Source organism: Falco peregrinus, chromosome 5 (assembly GCF_023634155.1).
Source record: "Falco peregrinus isolate bFalPer1 chromosome 5, bFalPer1.pri, whole genome shotgun sequence".
In the NCBI taxonomy this organism is placed as follows: Eukaryota; Metazoa; Chordata; class Aves; order Falconiformes; family Falconidae; genus Falco; species Falco peregrinus.
This window is the reverse complement of record NC_073725.1, coordinates 61,023,697-61,049,792: the sequence shown is the minus strand read 5'-3', so window position 1 is coordinate 61,049,792 and position 26,096 is coordinate 61,023,697. Positions and strand designations below refer to the sequence as shown.

General features: G+C 45.3%; 1 protein-coding gene across 2 annotated transcripts in view; it reads right to left on the bottom strand.

The window, feature by feature from the left end:
• Positions 1–1,744: 1,744 nt before the first annotated feature.
• LOC101922575 (vasoactive intestinal polypeptide receptor) overlaps positions 1,745–26,096 on the bottom strand; it is a 116,018-nt gene continuing 91,666 nt past the window's right edge. For both annotated transcript variants that reach the window (XM_055804923.1, XM_005229533.3), the window contains exons 7-13: positions 22,997–23,150; positions 20,944–21,004; positions 18,472–18,541; positions 15,434–15,525; positions 10,541–10,670; positions 9,118–9,159; positions 1,745–7,554 (exon numbers count right to left, since the gene is read on the bottom strand). In XM_055804923.1, the coding sequence (XP_055660898.1) occupies positions 7,363–7,554; positions 9,118–9,159; positions 10,541–10,670; positions 15,434–15,525; positions 18,472–18,541; positions 20,944–21,004; positions 22,997–23,150 (741 nt within the window). In that variant the 3' untranslated portion in view covers positions 1,745–7,362. The remainder of the gene's footprint in view (positions 7,555–9,117; positions 9,160–10,540; positions 10,671–15,433; positions 15,526–18,471; positions 18,542–20,943; positions 21,005–22,996; positions 23,151–26,096) is intronic.

The window sequence follows — 26,096 nt, the reverse complement described above, 5'->3', positions numbered from 1 at the left end:
TCCGAAAGACAGCAGTGTTGACCTGGGCACACGGCAAGCATGAAACACAGCCATGGTGCAGAGGCGGGTGCAGCACCCTTGGGAAAGCTGTAGGAAGCTGCAAAGCTGAGGTCACCATGAGAACCTCGGAAGGTATCTGGTCACCTGGCAGGGTGGGAAAGCCACTAGGGATGAGCACGCAGTCCCCACAGGCTGAGCACTGCTGCTGCGCCTGCTGCTCCAGGGACCAGGGTACAAGATGTCAGCGCTTGGCGTGCACAGTGCATCAAGGAGGCAGACGCAGAGCCCAGCTTTGTGGTACCTCCAGCTCCATGCAGGGCAGTGCAAAAGGGAAGGAAGGGTGTTCAGTCTCGTTAGCCCTACTGTGCAATTCTGTGCCTGAAAGAAGTGTAAATTTAAATGGCTTTCTAATGGTTAGGAATCAACCAGCAGAGATTTGGAGCAAAATCCACATTCAAACACCAGTCCATTTCTTTCCATGGAGAGAGCTACCTTCAGCCCAGAGAGCATGTGAACCTGTGTCCCAAAGGCAAACTAAAGTAACAACTGAGCAGCGGGATGCTCATCCCCAGACCCAGCTGTTGTGCTTCCCTCTATACCTGCAAGTTGTTAATTATCCACTCACATAATTATTGCTGCAGTCAGATGTATTGTGCTTGTATATGCATGTACAGCGATGGTGTGCATGTACAGCGGTACTGAGGTGGACGGGTCGAGGGTCTAGTTGTACTAACTGCAGGCAGGGAGTTGTCACGATGCCCAGATTAAGAATTTACACCGCCAGTGCTCTGGAATCATCGGGTTGCAACAAGTCCAAGTCAAACCACCGCCCTGAGCTGGAAACTGCATTGTAAGATGCCCTTAGTCATTATATGTAAGTGCTGCAGAAAGCACTGGATGGGAGCTCTATTGTGTATCTCATGGGTAAAGCATTTTGGTTTCTCACAGCTATGTGGGATTTCTGCAGGTGCATCTGCAGAAATTGCAGATTTCTGCAAATTGCATTCTGCAGACCCGTCACATCTGCTCTCGAGAAGCTGCTCACGGGTTCTCCTACCATGTGGCCTGGATGCCTGGCAGCCTGACTGTGTTCAGTCCTGAAAGGGATGAGAACAAGCATGGTTTTTCACCTGTTCTGGGGTCTTCCTATTCTTGGAGGGTGGTTATGAACTGCTACAGTCTGTGACAGAAAAGACAGAAGACCTTAGCTTTGGTCTGTGCGCCCAGGGTGCTGGGGGGATTCTCATGGGCATGAATTGGAACGGCACGGTATAGTGAGACAGTGGGATGAAGTTCCAGCATCCAGCCCTACACCTGTAACAACCAATCCATGTGTCTGTGTGTGCGCGGGTGCATGTACCTACAAATGCAGGAATCATTGAACATCTCTTGATCATGGCAAAAGAACCACAGCGCATTTGTTATTGTACGATTATTACCACCACACATGAGTCCTACCTCCAGAAGACATTGCCTCCAGCCACCTAGCTCATGCAGTGGTGTTGCCTTCATTGTGGTGGTTTTGGGGATTGCTCACACTGGGGCTGGTACCGATTGCTGGTGGCACAGAGGTTCTCAAAGAAGTTCTCCCATTTTGAGAGAAATCTCTATCTGGCTAACTATGAGACCATTATGCCTAACTCTAGGCAACCACCTCACCAGCTCACCACCTCCTCCTTAGCCCTTCCTCCTCTGTCCGTATCTTCTTCAGGACTGAGAAAAATAAAATATTGGGTGGAACATCTCAGACACAATGTCTTCACAATGGTTTTATTGCTTGTTTTCAGCAGTGTCAACCACAGAGAAGAAACTCCTCTGAAGCAAGGAGATGAACCAAATACAAAGGAAAAAATAGCCAATTCATCAGATATGTACAGAGTCAGAACAAAATAAATAACATCGGGCAAAAGGCCATGAAACAAGGCGGAGATATCACCTGTGCTGAGCAAGCAGGCCTGTTCTCACTGGCATGAAGAACACATCACAAGCACCTAGGTACATGAAAGTCCACAGAGACAGTGATGCTCTGTTCACAGCCAGTTTTCATCACTCTTTGCTGCCAAAGCCTATGTACAGGAGGGCAGAGCAGAGGTGCTTACGGTTTGGGTGAGAAGTCAGTTGGCACCAGCTACTGAAAAACAGCTTGAGGTGTCTCAAGCAGAGTCTGAAAAATGCACTTTTGAATTCAAAAGTGCCTTTTTGAACTTAATTTACCATTATCGGAGTATCAAAAATGTGTGTGTGTGTGTTTTTGTTTTTGTTTTTATTTTAATGCGCTATTCAGATTTCCTGTATGTACAAATCTACAATATCCACAAAATTGGGGTATAAAACACTCGTGCTCTGCTGATGCCGGTTTGCGTGTCCTGTAGGGCTGGCCCTCAGAACCCAAATGGGCATTATTTCCCGTACAGACCTGTTGCGGCGTTTCAAGTCCCAATGCTTGTCTTCTTCCTTGTGATTTCACCGTATGCTAGAAATAACCAGGGTTTCAAACTCAGGGCTCTTCAGAACACAGCGCAACACCACGCAAGCAAACAAGTTGTTAGGACATTCAGAGGTGGAAGAGATGGTCCGTGGGCCCAAGAAACTCCTAATTAATTAACAAGGGTATAGGTCTCCAGGGGAAATAACAAGATCAGCCACTGTAATTATACCTCATCAGGCTGGCACATAAATGCTGGGTTTAAAGAGGGGATGAAAAGGTGACTGAAACAAAATGGATTTAAATCCATGCTGTTCCGGATTTTGTGACATCTGACTTGACTCTTTTCCCTATTACACCAGTTTAGTTCCAGAATGATACCGGCAGAGTCATTCCAGATCAATATGGGTATACGTGAGCCCAAGAGCTTGGCCTCCTGCTCTTCCAGGGTCATCTACAATCAAGCAGCATCGTGGTCCTTTGCCACCATAAGCATCGGTGTGTGGAAAGTGCAAAGTTGCATTGCGAGCCAAGGAGCTCAGGACTGTAGCCCTTGTCTCCAAGAGTTTGGCACATTCATTGGTGCGGGGATGCCCTGGGAGGAAGCACCGGGCTGCGTCAACACCCCAGTCAAGATCCTTTCCTCAGCTCAGTGTTCTACCTGAGAGCAGAGAGGCTGGGCAACAGCGGGGAGGAAACATGTTGTACGTGGGCTTTGGTGTTTGAGTCACCTTCCAGAGAAGAAACATTGCTTCCTGACCTCCTTGCTTCTGATACCACATCTATTTCCACAGGCCATTTATCAAACCGAGTTGAACGTGCACAGACAGAATAAAATAAGCTTCGTAAAGACATGTTATTGGCATTTCCAAGTTTGAGAGATTCCCTTTTAGTCTGGAAATATTTCTTATTTCTCCTGCAGAAACCCACTGGGGTTTGCTTTATTTAAACACCATGGTGAAGGTGGAAGGAATGGAGATAAAGTAATCCCACCAAGCCCTTTAATCTCTTCCATGGAGCCCAGCGATGTTCACTCCTGAGATTTCTTTGGAATTTGCTTTTTAAAAACCACTGGCAGTCTTTTGCTAATCAGCTGGCACATCTCGCTCTGAAAGTACTTCTGTCAGATTGGAACAGAGATTTGGTTTTAATCCCTTCGCTCGCATAGCTGTGTGACACAGACACCCCCCTCATTGCTTCTGAGCAGGAACCCAGCAGGATCTTGAGAATGAAGTAAATCTGCTCACCAGTTAATGCACAGAACACTTTTTCTCCAGTAACACCTTTCCTAGGCCAAATGTAACTGTTTCCTAGGCCAAAAAAATGTAATGAAATGAAATGTAATGAAAAGAAATATTCAGGTGTTTAGTCTTCTGGACATCCCTGGGATTCCTTTTTCATTCTCTAACTGCCATAATGATGCTGCTGCATATATACCTCTGATTTTAAAAACTAGTTTCAAGTTAATTCCCTGAAATTCTGCAACAGCCTAGAATTTCTTTACTGCTCTTTTTTAAACTCTAAACATGGTCATATTCTCATTTCTTGCTGCTTACACAAGGGCCACAGGGCAATATAGATCCCAGCTGAACAGAAATATCTACAGTCTAGGGTTAGCATTGAACCGTGTACCTCTAGACCTTGAGACAATAATTTAATTTTTATATTTTAATTGACTTGTACTTCTTAATAATTTTTTTAATAGTTTAATCACTGAAATATAGAGTGACTAGTTAACAGGAGAGTTTTGATCTCTCACTGGTATAAAAAGGGAGTAAACAGTTCCAGGCTGAAGAGGAAGGAATTATTCTAAAGGCAAATCCCAGTTTAATGCTGGTGTAATTCAGGAGTCACCGTAGTGAACTGGGTGGTGCAAGTGGGATCAGAATTTGACCTGAGAGTTTTGACCAAAGGATTTTGGGCAGAGAATTTGACCAAAAGATTTTTGGGGTCCAAATTGATGATTCTCAAACCTATCTCAAAGCCTGTCACACCCCGGTATGCCTCTCAATCTTATTTTGCAGCAAGTTAATGCAGTTGCCTTCACTGGAGTTGTTCCTGCCTTACACCAGAGCTAAGGGGGCCAGACTGGTGACCAGGGCTGCCAGTCCTGAGCGCTGTGTCATGCATTCTGCATGGCTTCAGGACAACAGAGCCGGGATTGTCATTTGTGGTTGCAGCAGGGTCCTCAAACTCCATTTTATTGATGAGCTGGATGAAAAACAGCGTAGAGGAGGCCAAGTTGTCGGACCAAATTCCTGCACTAAGCCAGTTAAAAGACAGCCTGATCCGAATGGCATTGTTCACTTGATTGCTCATATACCCAGAGTGTAAAGCTCTTGATTTCACCCCCGACTCCTCCATTCTCCTGAAAGCGCAGCTGGGCTGGCAGCCCTGCACTGCCCACATCACTGGTATCGCCGTGCCTGTCGCAGCAGGTACATGCAGCGCATTCACTTAGTCTCTCAAACACCCTTGACAGCGTAACGGCGCTGTGGCTGGATGCTCGATGATGAAATATTTGCAAGCAGGATGCCCAGGGGCACAGTTCCCAGCATGCTAATGTAGGTGATACATTTTGAAGGAGCCCCTCAGTTTAGGTCACCTCCTGTCTTCAGGGTCCTGTGCAGAACAGCCTGGTGGTGAATCTCACAGGTTGCAGAAGGCTTTGTGGCATGGGTAAAGAGCCAGCTGAATTTTTCCCTGTCATGTCTCTAAAATGCAAGCCCATTCTTGCTGCCTTTGGCATATGGTCGATGCTGGCACAGGTTAGCACAGGGCTGAAATGGAAGAGAAGCTGTAAATACAAAGCAGAAGGTCCTCCTGCAGATGGATTTACAAGCACAAGGAGTTGAAAAGGAAGGTGAAGACCAGAGGGAGAATGCACAACGTGTCTCACTGCTCATGGCTCAGAGGATAACAGGCGTAGCTCTAGGGAGGGTTACGCACGGAACAATTGCCCTCTCAGAACTGAGAAAGGAACTGGATGTCCAGAACTACAACACTCGTGCTGGCTTAGTGTGGTTTGTTGGCAGTGTATCACAGATGCTTAACGCAAGGAAACAAGCAAGCAAAACAACCCCCAAACCCCTAGGTTAGAGATGCTTCCCTCCAATGAACTAGTTTTCATTACAAAGAAAAAGAGGTCCAGACATTGTTAGTACCTGGTGGATAAGCTGAGGTCTCTGAACTCTGAAAGACAAGCCCACCTTCCTTTCCATGTACATGCGCTGGTGTCCCAGACTCTTCATGGCTTCACGAGGACAGTGCTATGACATGTTATACTAGGATGACAGCAGCCCAATTACTAAATGTACACGAGCTGGGCAGGGATTTCCCACCCCCAGTGTAAAACTGGCACAACCCCATTTGATGCAACTGGGTGGCACACAAACATGAGCACTCACATCCTTGTCTTGCCTGTCTGCTGACCAAGTCTGGGATCGCAGGATTGTCTCAAATGCAGTCCCTGGGAGCACGAGCTGCATGGGATGCCCTGTGAGCGACCAGCCTGGCATGTCTGAGCAGGATTCGGTTTCACACCTTTCATTCAGACCCCAACCAAGAAAAGAAAACACATATTTCCTTGGTTTTAACAGATCTATAAGCATTCTTCAAATGGGGGTCACCCCTATATGGAAACAAATGGGCCTTCAGAAAAGAGGTAAAACACACGCGCACATCTTAAAAGTCTAACAATGTCTTCATCATAGGATGAAATCTCCCCGCAAAAGCTGAAGAAGAAATCAATTTAATAGCTCCTTCACACCTTCCTGACTCCTGGAGTGCTAGTTATGTGCTGAGACAACCTTGTTCTGATGGAAGCAATTTTTCTTGCTGCTGTAATGCTAATTTTTTCACCTGGAGTGTGGCTCCTTATGGCAGGTCTGATTCAATTAAGGATTACGAGGTTCCACATCTCCCTATCCTGGCAGTGTGTGCTCAGCAAGTGCAAACGAATTACAGACCAATTGTTTTCCCCTGATTCTTAATGATCCTGGGTGCACCAAGACCTATGGGCGAACTTAAAAAGAATGAAAAACACAGCTGTGCTCCACAATTGGCATCTGTACCTGTTTTTTATACATGCAAATTGAGCTTCCTGGTCATTGAGAACAACCAAACAAGACACGATGGCATGAACATAGCGCAGAGAAGGGCAGTCATGCTGTGCCTTCTCAGTGACCTGCTTTTCCAGAGGGCACTCGAGGGTGCTTGGAAAGCTTTTGTTAATAAGGATGGCAGGCAATTAGCAGAACATGCTGCAGCATTGTGGCATCCTCCGAGGGGCTTTCCTGGTGCTGCAGCTTTATCTTCACACGTGTAATATGCAGAGGCAGGGGCCGTGTGCTGGCTTCTCCCCTTCCTGCTCATGTTGCTCCTGTCCCTTCTCCCCACATCCCCAACTCTTGTCTTCAGTGCCTTATCACCACCTCTTATCAAGGGGACTTTTGGCACATTCATATGTTTGGCTTTCCCTCCACCACCCGTGGCTTCTTGCCTCTCTCTCTCTCCTTTACTGGCTCATTTTTTTAAAAAGTGCAATTTTTCTGGTTCAGAGATGTTGGTTCTGGTAAAGCCACCAAGGACTCAGGCTCTCCCCTCCCTCCCCGCCCAGTATGTCATCATTTATGACACATCAGGGTCTCCCAGGCTCTCCCCAAATGACTGGGACCTTTTTTCATAGTTATCAACCCCTGAAGGCTGGAAACTTCAGAGTGAAAGGCCTGAAAAGAGGGAGAGGAAAAGTGTTTCTCTGCCTCTTGGCTCATCTGATATTTTTCTGGATGCCGGTGGCTTTTCCAGTTGTGTGTCCTCTGTTGGCTCATGCAAAGCATGTCATTTCACAAGGATTTGTCATCATATCACTGATTCCTGGGGACCTTTCTGTCTCTCAGTTTCTCTTGGATGCTCAGTGCTTGAAGAGCCTCTCCCCATCACACCAGAGAGAATTCGGCCTGGAAGCCAGAGCACCGGCGTGTCTTTGGTGAGCACTTGGTCAGCATGGAGATCTGGGTGCTGAAGTTGGTGCCGTTGCTGCCTAAGGAAGGGTGGTGATACTTCATGTCTGAGCCCAGGAACCGCTCCAGATGCCACCTCCGCCACTTTCTCTTGAGCTCGGCTTGTACCTAGGCAGTGGAAAGACAAGCAGGTCAGCAGAGGGGAGCACCTTCTATTGCTCTGACTTGATTGCATGAGCAGCCATGGGCAACCCACCTACCAAGGGGCCAAGAATTATTTATAAATGTCACTAAACTCCACCTGGCCAGAACTTTAAGCCACACAGAAGAAAGGTCACACTCCAGACATTAAACTACTACAGCAGAAACCCCTGAGCTTCAGCCGAAAGATGAGCACAGGGAATTTCTTAGCTGATACAGCGAATGTGCTGGATTACTTAACTTTAATGGCAACATATTCTACACTTTGTGAGTATAATTAAGATTTATTATTTTTTTTCACTACCCTGTTTTTGTCCAAATACAAATGATTTAACTGCAGCTTGTTTGTAAAGCTGTCGATACAGCTGTGCTTTTTTGATAGAAGCTACTTGTTCCTGCTCAGGGAGTTTACAGACATCATCTGGTTTACACCATCCAGAATCAAATCCTGAACAAATCTGGCCACCATCCCTGTCCCGTCCCCCCTGAAGCCTTCTGGTCCAAATTTTTAGATAACACTATGAATTAGATAAAACAGCTGTGTCTGAGGGTCCCTGGGATCAGCAAGCACAGGAACAGTACAATACCAGGATGCAAACCCCAGGACTGGAAATGTGGGAAAGGCAAGATCAATGCCTGTAAGGTAGAAACATGTTTACCTGGCACTGGTCTGTGCCTAACAAGTCATGTCAATACAAAAAATATATCAGTTTTGGATCATTAATAAGTTTGTGTGGTACTGCCTGGCTCTGTGAAGGCTTAGTGGCAAAGGTCTCTGCCGGAGCTGGGCTCTCCGCCCTGCATGCCGCTGTGTGATGTACGCATGGCATCACCATGGCTGAAAGCAGCATCAGAGCTGTAAGAGAGCAAATTGTGATTCCAGACACTCTTCCTCTCCCTAGGAAGCTGGAACACAAGCCCAAATCACAGCTGTTTCTTTCTTGCCCGTGCTCAGTTTATTCGGCTGAAAGTACTCCAGCTGACAGCAGCTCCAAGTTTTTAGCTGCTCACACCTACCTGCTAGCCTTTGTGATATAGGTTTAATCAGTCTCTGCTGAATTTCTTATGGGCAGATGGAGCATGGTACAAAAATATCACTGCACTAACGAGCCTCCATCTTGGCAGTGGGCCTGATTGTGTAGGGGATTCATTGAGGCGCTAAGCATGAGTAGGGCTTAGAAGACGGGCTTTATCCTTCCCTGCTGAAGGTGGTTCTTTTGGATCAAGATTTATACAAGGTCATAGGGGAGTCCTGCTGATTCTGTCTTGTGAGTAAAGGATGGACTCAGCAGCAGCAATACTACAGCGTGCATGGAAGTCCTAATATATTTATTAATTGTGCTGGAAACTGGAAGGCAAATGATTGAGTTGTTTTTCTGGAGTGAGCAATTAGACTTGGATGCTTCCCCCCCCCCCCCCCCCCCCCCCCCCGGTATGGTAACGTCAGGAATGGGATACTTCTCAAACATTCTCCACAAGCATTGTTTGCCTTAGCTGCAAACATCAACCAAACAACACTGTCGATCTTACCTCCCCATTGAGAAAACAGTACAGAACAGCCACCACAAATCCCTAGGGGAAAGGAGAGAACAGGCTTTTAGCACCTCTCAAACTCACTGCAGCCTTGGAGAAAGGGTACACTGCTGGGGGACTGCTAAGATGCTCCTTTGAAACCACTTGATTGCATTTTCCCTATAAAAGGAGCCGGGGAAGACTGGTTAAGGTACCTGGCAGCAGATGTATGGGTGTGAGTTCAAAGATTGCTCCAGGCTGGTGTTTAAAGCCATCAGCAGTCAGCTCGGCAATAAACGGGTAACTTGGTCACTCACCCCGGGGTGTTAGAGGCATCTGGATGAGATACCAGACCCAGCTTTCCTGCTTGGTCTTGTCAGCTGAAACTGGGGAGATCTAAGCATGCTCACAAGTATATCATCAAGGTCAGAATGATCTTGGGTACAGGGCTAAATTGTTCCTTTCCCACTTCCCCTGCAGTGACACCTTGTTTTTGAGAATCAAAGCTTCCACTGAAAAAAAATAAACCAAACTTCTCCCTAGCCCTTATGGCTGCAAACATTAAAGAGAGGCAGTGAGCACAGAGCCATTTATTTCTCACAGGAGAGATGCCAGATGTGAAGTGACATGGTTTAGGCAGGGACGTTAACTCATTCACCACTGAACAAAGCATGCTACTGACATGTGCATGGGACGTGGTGACACACAGGTCCTGTTGGCAGGCTGTGAGAACACAAAGTGGCTAGAGCTGATTAATGGATGGATGCAATGGGATGAAATACATAAATAACTGCTTCTTTTCATGCAACAGCAGGGCCAAGGTTAGCAGCCCAGCACTGGAACTGACTGAAGTGAAGCGTATGGGAGGGTCTAAGAAGCACTTTATCAGGGCTTCCTACAGATTAACGTGAGGACTGCCCTATTATCCATCCTCATGGGGAACCTGCCTCCTATGCCAATGAACTGGAATCCTGCTTGAGCAGGATCTACAGGCAGGACCTGGACTTATTAACAGAGGAGAAAGTTCATGCAAGTCAACTGGCTGAAGACAGACTAGGTTCCTGTTAATGGACAGAAAGACACTCCTCCCAAGGGTGATTTATCTCATCTTACACCATGTCAGTAATACACAAACTGAACTGAGGTGCTCATGTTTCTCCCTCAAGTATAATAAAAGCCAGAGCGAATAACTTGTAGAGGTACATTTTCTATTCAGGTGCCTAAAATGAGGAGACAGAATCTCCTTCTCGAATTCCAGGAGGCAAAATATAACATTATCTTCCACCCTGACCAAGCTGGAGTGAGTAGCTTTTTCCCCCAAGGTGTAAGAGCAGTATTGGGTAAATCCAGGAAAAACCCAGCCCATGTGTTTGCTTATTTCCTCATCAAGCTTGTTACACTTCTCCCTGCCGACAGACCCGATGACTGACTGGTGGCTTACCTGGAACGACCCAACCACGAGCTCAAAGACCAGCTTAACTTCTGCTTTGAAATTGTCAGGGAAGAAAGCAAACATGATGTAGTGAATGCCAAAGAGAGGGATCAGCAGCAAGGTGGACTTGGCCAGCCTCCTGTCGGAAAGACAAACATGAGTCATAAGGGGAGAGGGAAGAGGAGCTAAAGGGTAAGCCGATGAGAAATCCTGCAGCTGAGCCCTGTGCAACTTTAATTTGCTGCAGTACATATTTGCTGATTGCCTGGATCATGATGGTGTAGCCAGTATCATGCATGTTAAGCGCCTTTGTTTACCCTTAGGAGACCTGATACGGGCCACTTACCCCGAGGTCCTGGGAACAGCCAGCCTTTCAACAGCAGCCTCCAGCGAGGACGGAGACAGGGTCCATCGGGAGGCTGCCCTTGCCCAGAGGGAAGGAGTGTCTGGTACAGTGAAATGGAGGGTGCTGAGATAGCCCCTCACAGCCTAACCTCCCCAGGATCCCTCTGATGGCCTGGGCTGGGCTGCAGTGACACCTGGAAGTGGACTCTCAGCAGGTCACAGGCACTGTAAGGCATTTCAAACCAACCCAGGACCACGCTGGGAGCATTTCCACAGGCTTGCTTTCCTCCTTGTTAACAGCTCTCATAGATATATATGTGCCTCCAGCTAAGGCAGACTGATCAGCTCTAGATCACTTCTCCTTGGCCCGCAGACTGCAGATGGCTGGTGATTTCAGATGTGGTGACAACATAAAATGTGACATCTTTATTCCTAGTAACTTCAATGGAGGCATTTCTTTCTCCCTTCCCTCTTCTTCCCCTCCCACCAGAGATCTTTTTTCATTTCTACAAGCTAAATCATCATCTAGCACTGTCTTTGTTTGCTTGGGATTTCTGAAAATTACAGCTTCTGGGAGAAAAATGGTATGTTTAGCTCAGAATAATGACAGGCTATTGCACAATGAACATCTCCAAAGGAGGGAGATGAACAGTATTAGTGCTCAATGGCATTAGGCTGGGTAATCAGAGGTCTAATTAGGAAGAAATGATAATTTATTAAATATAATCATTATTAAAATATAGCTTAAGGAAAGAAAATGAAACCAAGAGCCTAAGGATGCTTATGGGGGTTTTGGCTCCCCAGGTCACTCACATCCTCCTGTATCACCTTCTTTCAGAGGCTTCTGGAGGAACTGAAGCTAGGGCTGGGATGTTGGGAATCCCATCTGCAAGCCCTTCACCTCCAAAGTCTCATTAGGCTCAGTCCCCTCAGATCATCTTCATTTATTTGCCATCTGCACAAGCCCACTGGGAAGGCTGACGTGCCAGCTTTATGCAGATGATGCTCATCACCGTATCTCCCAGCAGACCCTTCCAGCTTTGCCTGGTCCTGGCCCAAAGGCAGCTTGACATTAAGGCTGTGGTTGGAGGCTGTGGTTCCCCAGGGAATACCTCCTGGCTGAAAGGCAGCTGGGGGCAACTCATTCCAGGCAAAATGAGTGCCTGTAGGAAGCTGAGAAATTTTCCAGGAATTTGCCTTTCCCACCACACCCCTCACTAGCAGGCACATCCCTGCTCATAGTGAGTAGATCCAAAATCTGCGTCCTCTTAGGTGGCTTGCTCTGCCAGAGGACTGCCACTGTCACTGGTGACCATCAGGGTACCATGTTCCTTGCTCTTAGAAGCAGCTCTGGCCAGTGTGACCCACATTAATATGACTCAGCCCTAATCCCACCAGCTCTTGCCACACGAGAAAGCAACTCATTTTCTAAGCAGATTGCACTTCAGTGAATATCAGCCCTGGCTTCGCAGAGATCTCTCTCCGAAGTGTTTCAGGAACAGTCAACCTAGAGGAGATTGATACAATGCTACCTTTGTGTACCATATCCACAGGGACACTGTTTGCAACCTCCAGTGGGTTAGAAATTTTTATCTTATCACTGCAGGCAACACTGGGGCCTCAGTTATAGCATTTTTCCTCCTAGCTAGGCTGTGGCAATGAAAAGAGCATAAAAGCCAACCTTAGGAGCCCCTTCCTCCAGTCTGCACAACACCCCAAACCAGTCTCTGGTTCCCAGCACTGAGCTTCCCCAGAATATCGACTGATGTTTTACATCTCAGTTTGGCTTCAAGGCAAGGGCGCTGTGATATTTAAAAGTCTCCCTCCCCTAAAGACTGCAATGAGGAAAATCATCTTCCCCAGCCATGGTGTAATTTCTCTCAGGAAGGTACAGCCTAGCTGTACAGGAGGCACAACTGCTTGGGAGATTGACCAAAGCTGGATAAGGTACCTGCTGGGAGTCACGGCTTCTCAAAAAAATCATTATGTGCACTCCCCGCACAGGGTGCATTTCTTAGAAATACTCTCTCTGACACACAGACATGGGAACAGGAACAATTTAGTGATAACACAGCACCACGAGCCTGCACCGAACCCGCTCCTCTCCTTGGGAGCGGGTAAGAGTCATGCTCCTTGAACACATGATGGAAAAGTTACTCAGAAAACTTTGACGATAATATTGATCTACGAACACGTACAGAATAGAAAGAGGTGAATTGTGCTCAAGATTTCTGCTGCAGAAAACAACTTCTATTGGCCTGAAATATTGTTGTCCCGCTCTTGCGCTTGTCTCTGTCATTTCCAGAAAACTGTTTTGGGAGACTTGTTTTCACAGTTTGCAATACATTAAAGCCCAGTTCACTGTCTGTGGCACTAATGAGTGAGTCAGCAGCGCACCTGAACTTCCAGCCTGCAGCTAAACTGAAACCAGTTGGAATTGAACAATACTGTCAACATGTCAACATGTTATTTTTTTATAAATAAACAATACAAAATAAATAAGATGAGGGAGAAATGCAAATGTGACATCCCTGATGCTGTTAGTTTAAAACACATTTATCTGAGATTTGGCAGGAGGAGCCCACACACATCATTAGCAGCAGTGTTTTGCTAAGATCTCTTAGGTCCTGCAGGCAAACCCCCTGGAGCTAGCAGCTGTATTTCAGGTAATAAGAGAATGGCACGTAAAAGGATCCAGGTACCTACAATTGCAGAACAGATACCTAATGGCATTTATAAAAGGGTCTGGACCCGCAGTGTCTCTACAGAGAACGGTCTAAATGTTAAAAACTTAGGACCACACTGAGAAGTCCCCTTGATGGGATCCAGCCTTCAGGCTGGGACACTCAATATTCCTTTCCGTAGGCAAGTGTGGTGTCTCATGTCCCAGTGCAGTCAATACAGTCAACAGAGACTCCCTGATGCCCCAGAGACTCTGGCTGGTGGCCAGCTGCACCTGATTCATGCCCTAATGGACATGAGATCTTTTTCCAGGTGGAGATGGAAGGTGAGGAACTGTAGATGTGAAGATCATTTATACTTCAGCAGTACCTCCTGTTTGGCAGGCCAGTGCGGGGAAGTTTGTGTTACTTACTGCCCGGCTGTGCTGTGTTTGTTTACAAGGCAAAGAGAGTTTTCCTGGCAGCTCCTGCTTCATTGGAAAATGTGAAGTAAAAAAACCCTGAACCCAAAGATCAGCGTGACCTCTGAGGTAATCTGGGCATAACCCTTCCAATACGTGCTGGCAGAATTTCTACTGAGATGAATGGGAGCCAAATGCTCCGGGCTGCTGCTTCGTACTGGAACATATTTCAATATGCTGATTTAATCTATGTACCTGGCCAAAACTGTTGCAATCCTGGGGGTACAAAGATACAATGCCCAATTGGAAATACATAAAGGGAAGTGATACAAAGCACGGAGTCTGGTGATGTTGATGTGTTGTGATGACAGAAAAAGGTAATTGGCTTTGGCTGCTGCAGGGAGAACTTAAGGTCAAATACTGGAATTTCATTTCATAAATCTGAGAATCTCTCGAGGTGGATGAAATGCAGAATTTACCATCCTTAGAGAGAAAGACTCAGTGTCATGGCTGGTCAGTATTTAAGGACCATATTGATATTGTCTTCCATCTTGCAGAAAGATGAACTGAGCTCAGATTCTTCAGGGCACCTAAGTACCCAGCTCCTTCCAAAGACAAAGATTTATGAGCAGTGACCATGTAGACACTGGGCTGTTTTCTTTTCAGTTCTTTTCTAGGAAACATTTAATAATATCCAGGACAGTTGAAATGCTGAGCCAGGACAGTGGCAAGAATGAAAAATAAGCTGGTCTGAACTTTTCTTTTACTTGCATTGAAGCCAAAATAAATCCATGCAGACAGATAGATTTCTTGTACTTTTAAAATACTGCAGCTAAGACCAGCCTTGGCCACTGAGATGGATACTGATCACACTTGCATGTTGTTAATTATAAAAAGCCCCATTAAGGTCAACCTTATTCCATGGAATAAAAGCATTATGTCAAGCAAAACTTCCGCGACAGTGCTACTTCTCAACAGAGAAGTGTGCTGAATCATTCCAATCTAGTTGAGGGGTCTGCTTATGGGTAAGGAAAAATTGCCATAGATTCTACTGAATGTACTAATTTTCCAGAACTCTCTTTCTTTGAAAAAGAGAGTGGAGAGTAACTAGTTCAGAAAAAAACAAAGGCCTGTATACTGCAGACAGCTACTCTTTGATCTCCATCAGGGTCCCTCTGCCTTCAGAATCTGAGAAATTTTGAATATCCAAAGCCAAAACCACCTTTGTTTCATGATCGTTACTGTTGCTCTCACTTCATTGTTAATCCCAGGAGAAAGCCTTCTCACCTGTCTGTTCAAACTGCCATAAAACATGCCCAGCTTTTAGCAAAAGCCCCATTCCCTGATTTCTGATCAGCTCTAATCAATTAACAAATCCTTGATTCTGATCAGTGCAGACGGAAGCAATAAAGAATTAACAGCCGAACAGGTTTCCCAAAATCTGTATGATAAGGTTGAAAAAGTCTGGGACTTACGAATATTGGCTGGTTTCATTGTGTCCAACATCTGGGGAATGCAACTTCTGAACTAAGATACGAATGATGCAAATGAAGAGGATGAAGTTCACCTGTTGGGATGGACAGAAAGGAAACAAGAGAGAGAAAGAAAAAATTAGTATTTTTCTCCAGTGAAAAGAGCCCATCATTAGAGGAGAATTCCTTTCACTGCAGTAGTTTTGCCATGGAGCAAGCTGTTGTTAAAAAGCCATGAGCAGAGAACCCCGCTCTGGGAGCACATAGTAAACCGACACAGGATGGCAGCCATCTTGGGCCTGACATCAGCCTGCTTGGGACTTCGTGTCATACATCCCAAGTATGATGATGTCAAACCCATAGAGCACAGCTATGCACGACGTCCTGCTGCGTGGGGGAGTGCCGACGACAGGGTGGGAAAAGAGCCTTGGAAGTTAGTGGAGCGACGGACGTCAAAGCCCTCGGGAGACGGTGGCATGGGACCGGCTGCTGAGCATGTCAAAGGCTGAGGCGGTGAGCCACGGAAACCAAAACAAAGCACAAAGCAGTATCCACTCAAGCGGGCCTCTGCTCAATGCTGTTGGGCATGTCTTCTCCAGAGAGAAGCTGGAGACCTCGTACAGCAAGGGATACACCTCATCCACACAGCAGAAAACATTCTCTCCCAGGACATTAGGCCAGAGGAGTCTAGCTAGGACCTAGATTTGAGATGGTGATTTTCATGCTCCACCAACATCCTCAAGCAATGTTAATCCTATTTAATAGCAAAGGTGCAGAGCTAGGAATGGCAGTTTCCTAACGGTATGTAGCAGATGGCGTGAACTGAATGCGTATCTACTTGCTTTTAAGGTCCTACCCATCACATCATGCTGCCATTCATGCAACGTATATGATAGAAAAGCGATGACAGACTTCTATGGACTCTGTTTAGTATTAATTTGGCACACAATCTTTCTTTATCCTTTCATCGTTAGTGAGTGTGCAAGTGGTTCTGATTTCTAGAGACTCAGTGGCTGGAAGGGATCGTGTTAACCAGCCAATCTGATCTCCTGCAAAAAGAGGTTGTAAAACTTCCTCCAGCAATTCTTACATTTATCTCAACAAAAGGTGAATAAAATAGACTGAAGCACATCTCTCAATTAGACACTCCTTTTTCAAAGGCAGTGAATGACTGGAAATTAATTGTAGTTCTTGGTTATGGTGCGTTGCTTAATCACTTTTTATCCAGCCCATGCCAATTATCATAGTTTCTATTTGTAAGTGTTTGCTTATAAAAATGTTTTGTGTCTGATTTGGTGGCAAGTAAAATTCATCAGTCCAAAACAGTATTTTATAGAGCAATTACTCTAATGAGCATTGATAGCACAGAAGCTGAAGCACTGAAGACTGGAGCAGTAAATACTGAGTGTGTTGGCTCGTAGTGGTCAAGAGCAAAGAAGGACCCAGGGCAGCGGTGAGTCAGGTGGGGTGTGACTTACAGGCTTAGTACAGCCTTAGCACTGCAAAGTAGAAGATACGGCTATCAGGCCACTGGAGAAGTTGTTTAGTTTATTTTTCAACTGAGTATAATCCTTTGATTATGCTCTGGATCTGTTCCCAGTGCTAAATATCTTATATATCTTATATATGTATTTCTTCCCTCCATTGAGATCTATGCTTTATTCCCACGGGTATGGAGAAAATGTTGCATTCCTCCCTGAAGAAACCTGCTGCTCATGAGATAGCAGTGATCATGCCCTTCCTTTGTGACAGATTTATATGACATCTGCAGAAGGAAAATCAGAAATTGCTGGGTAAGTTTTGTTTGGCAATGAGCAAATGATTTATCGGCCACAAGAAAATACAGGCTCATTGATTCAAGGAGAATAGGGTATATTTCTTGACCAAAAGGTTTTCTCGGGAAACCGAAAATAATAGCTATACCTTTCTATGATGATATAAATATTTTGAGATGTGTCATCCAAGTATGGTATTGCTTTTCAGTGAGGTGAACAGAGTAAGACGTAATTATTCAAACGGTTTCAGTTTGGAATCCCTGTATGACAACTGCTACAGAACAAAAAGTCTTCCTGTAAAGGTCATAATATACGTGGAATAAGAAGAATGTATGTCTAAGAAAAGATTTCTTTTTAAAAGAGATATATTTGGTTTGATTTCTGTTGCATTTATTTTTCTTCCCTTCCCACATACTTGCTTCGTTTAAGAAAACTCAAAGTGAAGTTTAACTCAAGTTCATTTAGTTTTAAGTTTTTCCTGGATACCTGACAGAGGAAACATGTAATATTCAAAAAGGATGGAAGGACTCACAAGTTCCTCGGAAGTGTCATGGTTTCTGTAGTCCAAATTGATCATATCCAGAGAAGTAAGCAGTTAACTACTTCTGTTGGTTTATCTGGAAATTAGCCAAGCTTCTCAAGAACTTACTTTAAAAACACATAACTGGAATCCAACTTGAACTGGATGCTATAACAAGAAGCAAATATCTGTGGGAATTAATCTAACCTCTTTTTATTTAGGTAAAAAATTATGGTAGCACTAATCCCATTTTACTTTAGTGCTGACATCTACCTCTGAACAAGTCATCCTGGGCTCTGCATATGGTCAACTCAAAGAAGCAAAACCATCCGTGGCAGCATTCATCTGATCTAATTTAGACATTCACTGATTCATTAGACAAGATGAGCCCTTCCTGGATCTCTAACTACATTCCTCAACCTCCTCTGGCTACACACACCCGTAGCTACTGCACCGGAGTGCCCAGAATGACTAAATGAGAAGCAGGTGGTCAAAGTTCAATCAAATGAGCTCCACCTTGGTTGCCTAGTCACTCAAACTCTTCCCATGATCAATGCTAAAAGGTAAAGATGCTTATCTGGAAGGTGAACTTCCTCATCCTAAGACAGACATTCAATATACAGTGGGATTTTACCTGTCAGTGCATTTTCCATGGACATTTACAGAACACTTCTCAACACCCCTCCACCCCCCCAACTTAGTATTAAAGACGGCTTTGCAGCCAGCAGAATGTGCTGATACTTTACCAAAATAGACACCAAAATAGGAGTTTTAATGATCCACCAGAATGGGGATTCCACTATTTCTTCCCAGCACCTAAAAAGAAACAAAACCAGACTTAAAACATAAGCAAAGCAAGCAAGCAGCTATGCAACCTTCTCAGGTACTTGGTTTCCCTAGATGCTGAAGATAGCTGTGCTATGTGGAGAGGACTAAACCTGGTGTCCGTGAACTGGGAAAGGCTAAAGACTTGCTGTGCAGTGGCTTTGAGCATGGGTAGGTCGCGGTGGCCCCTGACATAATGCTGTGTGCTCTTTTCCCCTTGGTAATGGAATGGGCTGGAGGATACGTCTGGATGAATGCAGGGGAGGATGGTGATTTGCTTAATTTCCCCTGCACTGAGGTCTGCGACAAGGAAATGCTGCCAAAGCCACAGATTTGTGAGGCCTCCAGTGCTATCCACCACCACGGATGGGGGTTTTGTTAAGCACAGAGCAACTGGCACCGTCAGAAACAAGACCAGCCGTGCCCCTCCGAAACAGATGACAGCCTATGGTGGGATTAGTCTGACTAAATCTAGCTAACTACACCTGAGCTATGGATCTAGTCAGAAAGGTCCATGGGCTCCAGGGTGTGATTGATTTCACCCTGACCTCAGCATTGCCTGCCAACCACACCACTCACCTAGGTCATCTGGAACTCTATCTTAAAGCCAACAAGGAAATGGCAGGATAGGAATGATGTGGAAATGATTAATATTGCTTGGGACACATTTATCTGCAGATCTCACAAGAGCCAGGTGATAGAAGGTATATTTTTAGGAGAGCATTAATAAAAATTGGTCTGCATTCACATTAGAAATAGATTACTCGAACCTACTGTAGACAATTTCACCCGGATTCAGCTCATCTGAATCAAAATGTTGACGGCGCAGGTAACAGCAGATGAAGAGAGGCACTTTTAGGGCACAGTTCCCGAGACCTATTTTAGGCATCAACTTTAGGATGAAAAGACTCGCACTCCACAGACTGCACTGCCTAAATCTCCACTAGCTATAAAAGGAGACTAGAGCGAATTGCTCACATACAGATGCTTATACTTAGTCAGATGCATGCTGCCCTTTCATTTAGAATTAAAGTGGCCCTAATTATGTCGAGTGCACTTCATTTCTAAAATAAATTCAGGCAGTCTGAATGAAGGTCACTTTAATTTGGAGTTAGAATGTTTAAATAGAGGCTTTATGTTGTTTAAACAATTTTACATAATTAGGCTTTATTTAATCTGGATTAATTTCCTGTCATTTTTCTCTGTAGGCAATTTTAGTATACAAAAAAAATATCTATGTTAGTTGTTAGCATATCCTGTAAATTCACACTTTGTTTTACTTGGCACAAAAATGTGGAGCTTTAAAGCCTCCAGAAAATGCAATGAAGTCTGTATTTCTATTAAGAATTGCTGGAGCTGAGTGGGAATATATAGTAAGAAGAATTGGTATCCAGACTGGTTAAATCCTTTGGTCTCTATCTCATCGTAGAGGCTGTTTATTAACCAGAGTAAATAAGGTCAGTTTTATGCAGATAGAGTGAAACCATAAAAGAAGTCAGTAGCCCTCAGGAAACGTGTTAGCATAGCTATAAATCAAAAATGCAATGAGAAATATGAGCTGCTTCTCTTACTGAAGTAAGGACAAATCAGGACACATTTGGAGAGGGAAAATGCATGGGGAGAAAATGGAGTTAACCATATGCTGCAAATGCAAGAAGCGAGGGCAAGCACAGTGAGTACATAATAAGCACCTGATTCTGTAACTCTCTGGAGTGTTTTCTCATAAAAGCCTTTCCAATTACTATAGTTTGACTGCTTCAATAAAAGCATGAGGGAGGACTGCAAGATCAGATCCTATTTACTTGCATATATCCTTGGATAGCTCTGGTATCTGCTTCATTTCCTTAGCTGTATTCTAACTGCTTCTTATATAAAATATCAAAGGCTGCTGCCATGTTAAAGAGGATGAAGAACAGATCCCAAGATCTGCCTGGGGAAAAAAAAAAAAAAAAAAGAGTTTTAAACTTTTCCTGTGGTAGAGTGAACAATGGATGTGTTTATTAAATATCTGCTGCATGAGCATATTTAGGGTCAATTCTGCAGGATGCAAAGCTCCATGCTGAGCACAGGGCTGCTGCTCAGCTGGCATCTTTGTTACGCACAGGACCACCGGGCCAAATGTGACCATCAGGGTCTGTGCAAAAATTCCTTGCAAATATCCTGATCAAGGGACTGAGAAACAAAGAAGGTGGGTGGTTGGCCTAAGCTGACATAAACTGTGTGTCCTCAGGGAGACCTTGGAGTCCTTCCCGGTTCCTGGTGGTGGGGGAAAAGCTCTGCTCCACCTACTGTTGGGGTTAGGGTGGGATGACTGGGCTGCTAAAACTGGGCCTTCCTTGGAAAGAAAGGAAGGAGGAATTATAAAGGAAAGATAACTGAGTCCACAGGCTTACCCAACATCGAAAAAGTAAATCCTGACAATAGTCCAAGCAGTGATGAACACAGAGGGGGCACCTGACAAGAGAAGAGATGGTGTTACTGTCAGAAATCATTATCAGTATTTCCAGAGCTGCTCTCCCCCTGCCCCCATCTCTCCTAAGTGACTGGGGTCACGCCTTCCCTCAAGAGTGGGCAAATGCTTCATGTTTTCAATGGCCAAACAAGCAACATGTTGCCCTTCTCTCCCACTGGCCATGTAAGGTGAGTTTCCTGTAACTGCTCCCCAGCCGATTTACCTCCCTGTTGCAGTGCCTACAAAAAAAACCATCCAAACTTCTGACGGTGAAATGCAAAGAATAGGAATCACCTGAGACATCTACAATGTGGACACCTGTATCCAAGCCTGTCACCACAGGCTCACTTTAGCATCAACGACGAGAAATATGTACATCTAACAGACAGGTCATCTGAGCTACTTCAGATGTTTGCTTTAGGACAAGAAATATGCGCTGGGACACCCTTGGCTGTCTGTATTGCCTGAGTCTCCACTGACTGTAAAGGAGTCTGTAGCTGGCCAGATGAACCTGCCTCTGCTCCTCACACCATGATCTTCTGCCTGACTAGAGTGGTCTTGTTGCATCCTTCTGGTGTCTCTTGTCTTTTATTAGATTTAGACTGGAAATACTGTGAGAACCACGTCACTTTGTTTGGCATTAGTCATAGCGTTGCGTGTTGTTGATTACCTGTGATTTCTGAGTGCTATGGTAATAAAATGAGTAAGAACTGTAATGAGTATATCCAAATTATTAATTCTTGCATCATCCATTCCAGGTCCATCACTGACGCTCTTGAAAATGATGGATGACTGAAAGGCCAAAAGATCCTTCAAGCACCTGTAATTTTCTTGGATTGCCCTTCCTCACCTAAGCAACCTCGGAATACAAGTGCAAGAGATTTCCTCTAATTTAAAATAATTGGCTTCACACATTTTCTTTAAATTCTCCCAGCTCTACTGTGCTGAAGGAAAGGGTACCTATGCACAAGGCAGGTTTAAAGAAGGTCTGACCTGATTAACTGCATCTGAAACCAGGCCTGCTAACGTCATCTTACAGCACGGAGAATTGTCTCTCTGCAGTGTGAAACCAGGCGTAACTCCTGTCACTTTCAATGGAAGTTACTCTACAGCTAACAGATCAGATCCTGAGTCCAGGCATACCCCTGTATGTGACACAATTTTATTTTTTCTTTTCTTTTCAAGATTCTTCCCCGCTCTAATTATTTCTCAGTTTCAGCTATCAAGAGCGCGCAATGAAAGCCATTTTGCTTACTTAAGCATAAATCTTTAGCTAAATGGCTTAAAGGGGAAAAGAGATTTCCCTTTCCTTTTTGGAGAAAGAGGAGAGGTTGATCTGGTAGGATTAATTTGCCTAAGTTAGCAGTTCAGCTCTGAGTTACTTTTTGAACAGTTTAATTCTGTCTTCCTTGGCATTTTCTCACTTTATTTTGTTTTATCTGTGTGTTTGGAACTAGATTCACATTAACACTGGAGAAATCATGAATACAGTAAGCAGAAGGTTATCAACATTAGCACACAGGTGATGGGGTCTCAGGATAGCTAGCTGGCCTGAATTCAGTAAGACAAGGAGAGAAGGATGGACTGCAGTGTTTGGTTCCGTCCAGGAGTGCTGCTTTGCTGGGATCCATCCTTACAATTTAAGGTCAATGCATGGTATCCAATTTGGGACCCCAGTCAGGATCAAAAGACTAAGTGACTATAAAGGTGACGAGTTTCAGGACCACAGTCCTTAATGACACTGAAGTGCTCAGCTATCAATTAACCTAGCACAACTGAAGTTCTTAAATACCTTTGAAGATTTAGGCGAATGCTGTTAAACACCTCTGGCCATCACTTGATCTTGCTCCTGGTTGCCCTAACAATTCTTGGCAACGAGGTAACCTGTGTACTACATCTCTGCCCCGTCTGACCCCTGGGTTTGTGGATTAAATTGCTGTTAAAAATGCCTGTCAGGATCACCTCTTGGCATTCAGTTTTGAGAAGATGCGTACCCCAGCCAATCAAGATGTACCACCAAAAGTACTTCCTCTCTGAAAAGAAGGAGATGACCAACAGGGTGTGAAGATACAACCCCTCCACCAAGAGCCAGAAGAAGTTGGCCATGACGCAGTACTGGAAGAAAACCATCATGGCTTTGCAGCCTGCCTGGAAGAGAAGAAACGGACAGCAGTGAACTGCAGCATGCTTCCATAGCAAACACGCTGAATGACCAATAAACCTTGCTCTGCATGTGTCTCTGGGATTGCTTTTTGCAGCATCTGAAGCCCTTATGGAATGAGCTCTGCAGCAAAAAGCTAAAGGCCCTACCAAGCTTGCTTGGGGTAGACATGCTTGACACACAATAACCCCTGCATGGAGAGCGCAGTGCGCATCCTTGAGAGAGCCAGCTCAGCTCTGGATGCTGTTTGATTGTGTGAGCCTGGAGCTCAAGCTTGGAACCCTGCTGAGCAGTGACAAACCGATACGCTGGAGCATGATCCTCACCAGCACGGTGCTGCTCTCTGTAGGTTTTCGATGTACACCTGTGAGAAGCTGGCTTAGTGGCAGAGGGGATGCCAGAAGGTCCTGCCCTGATGTGCAGGCACCTGCCTCTCTGCTCTGCCAGGTGCGGGTTCATGGGGCTGAGCTGTGAAGCAAACCATTGTGCTGGTTCAGAAAAACCCTCCAAAAAGGCGCTACTTTGAACTGAGACCAGCTCAGTGACTGGCTTGTGCTGCAGCCAACAAACATGTGGTTCAGCACGATGTAAGTGAGCTGCACTGGAGAGTAAATAAGAACGGGTGGGAATTTCTTAGGCTGTTTTTGGCACTGAGGTCAGCATCTCGAGGAATGACACTCTGAGTGACTTGGGCATCATGGTCCCCCCTGCATTCTCAATGGGGCTGCCTGCAAGTATTACCTGGCTCCCTAAACCCCAAAAAATGAAGCCTCTGACTTGAACAAACTGATTCCCCAGGACTAAAAATAAAATAAAATAAAACAAAATAAATTAAATTAAACTAAACTAAAATAAAATATCTGTGTTATTTAGCCCTTGAAAGCAAAGTCCAACTGCAATCACTCCATGGCCTGGTAGATACTGCAAAAACTGAAGGAGTTTGAGACAGAGGTTTGAAGAAAGCCAAGTCCACAAAGAATTGTGAATACTCAGGAGAAGGAGGCCTGGGATATGTATTTTAAAAACAATGGATAAGAAGGAGATGCAGGGTAAACCCTAAAAAGCATGGACTGAATTGATTGCATTGGAAGGGGAGAGATTTGAGAAGGGAAGGAGGATTGTTTTTCTTCAGGAAATGAATAATTAAACACGGTAACTTGCTGCGCAAAGATTTCACTGCAGCACAGGTAATGGAAACAGTCATCTTATAAAAACAAAAAAATGGGAAATTTCTCTCTTGACACTTAGCAGCCAAACCCACTGCAAAACACCTGAAGGTAGAAATCAGCCGCCCAAAGAAGTATGTCTGCCCTGGCCATTGCCCCACCATGTGATGCATCCAGGTCCTGCTGCAGTGGACCATCATCACTCACATCCACACTGTCTCGGCATCCCCGAGATGTTGATTTGGCAATAGCCGCCTTGCCTTCCATGAGTCTGCTCGGGTAATACCCTGCACTTACTGGAGCAACAGCAGGAGCATCTAGCCCTTGCTGGTTAGCAGCTCGTCCCTGGTGCCCTGGACATGCAGTATGTTGAATTCAGAGCAATAATTGATTTGCACCAGTGACAAGCTCACACTTCCCTCCTCCCCACTCCCCTCTTCTGCTGGGAACAGTTGCTATGAAACATTGGTTAAAACGAGAAGCAAGGAAAGTGTTTTCTCAACACCACATGTTTTGGAGAGGGACTCGTCCCCACTGATCACTCAAAATCAATTTGGCCCTCCCCTTGCACCCACCAGTATGTTACACTGGGGGCCCTCAACAGCTCCCGCTAATCAATTTATACACACATCAGCTTCCTCCTGTGAGGCAGATGGACTAAGCAGAGACTTGCTGCAGGGTGGTGATGGCGGAAGGTGGAGGTAGAGCAGGCAGCTATCTCCCAAGGAGGGAAGGTCATGCAGAGCTGAGCTGACAAGGGCTGAGGATGCAGCAGCACCTTCCCCATGGCACACCCACACTCCTTGTTTCTCCCTGCTATTGTGTGCATACGGCTGTGTGACATTGGCAGACCTCCTTTCTTTTGCCCCAAGCCTTGGTGTGTCTGCACCAGTGGGGATTTGCAGGTGTGAGTGTACCCAGCTCCATCGGGTCTACCGAGTTCTTTTATGGTCTCTTTCTGTAAGTGTCTGGCCCTAATTCAGCAGCTCACAGGCGAGACATGAGGTTGAAGGGAGCAGTTTTGCTGCATCTCAACCACATGCTCTTCAAACATGGATTTGATTTGGGGATTGAACATTGGGGAATCCTTTCTGGATGGCTGCATTGAAGCTATGGCTTATTTACAAAGTTGGGACAGTGCCTTTAGCCCATCCCCAGTGCTTTTGGCAAAAGTGTGGGCTCAGATTTGCCTCAATCAATCATGAAACCTGGAGGTCTAAAAATTTCCTTTAAACTACTTAGGTGCTTTTACCTGGGCTACCACCACTGATGCAGGAGGAAGAGATTTACACAGAGATTTCTGCAGGCCTCTTCAACAGAAGACAGATGAAAACTCATTTTCTCAGTGACAGATTTATCCAGCACTTTTCTTTTACGTTGCCCAGAAGACATGCCCTATCTGAAGGGTTAGCTGCTGAGTGACTCATGCTGTACTTGCCCACAGCAACAGCTGCTCTTCTCCCCAGCCTGGTCAAGAGGCTTCCTTGATCTTATTTAAAAGCTTTTAATAGATCCCAGTCATGATCCTGGTGCTGGGGCACACTTGGAAGATGGGGTAGCACTGAGAAGCACTGCCTGCTTTGGGGATGATGAAATTAAGTCTCCAAGCACAGGCACTGGCCTAATCCTACGTCTCTGTAACTACAGTGCCATTTTTGACAGCAATCTCATACTCATGACTAAATTTAGGAGTCTCAGACTTGAACTGATTCCCATGCCACATGCCTAAACCAGATTGAATCTCACCCCAGTTCTTTTGTTGAGATA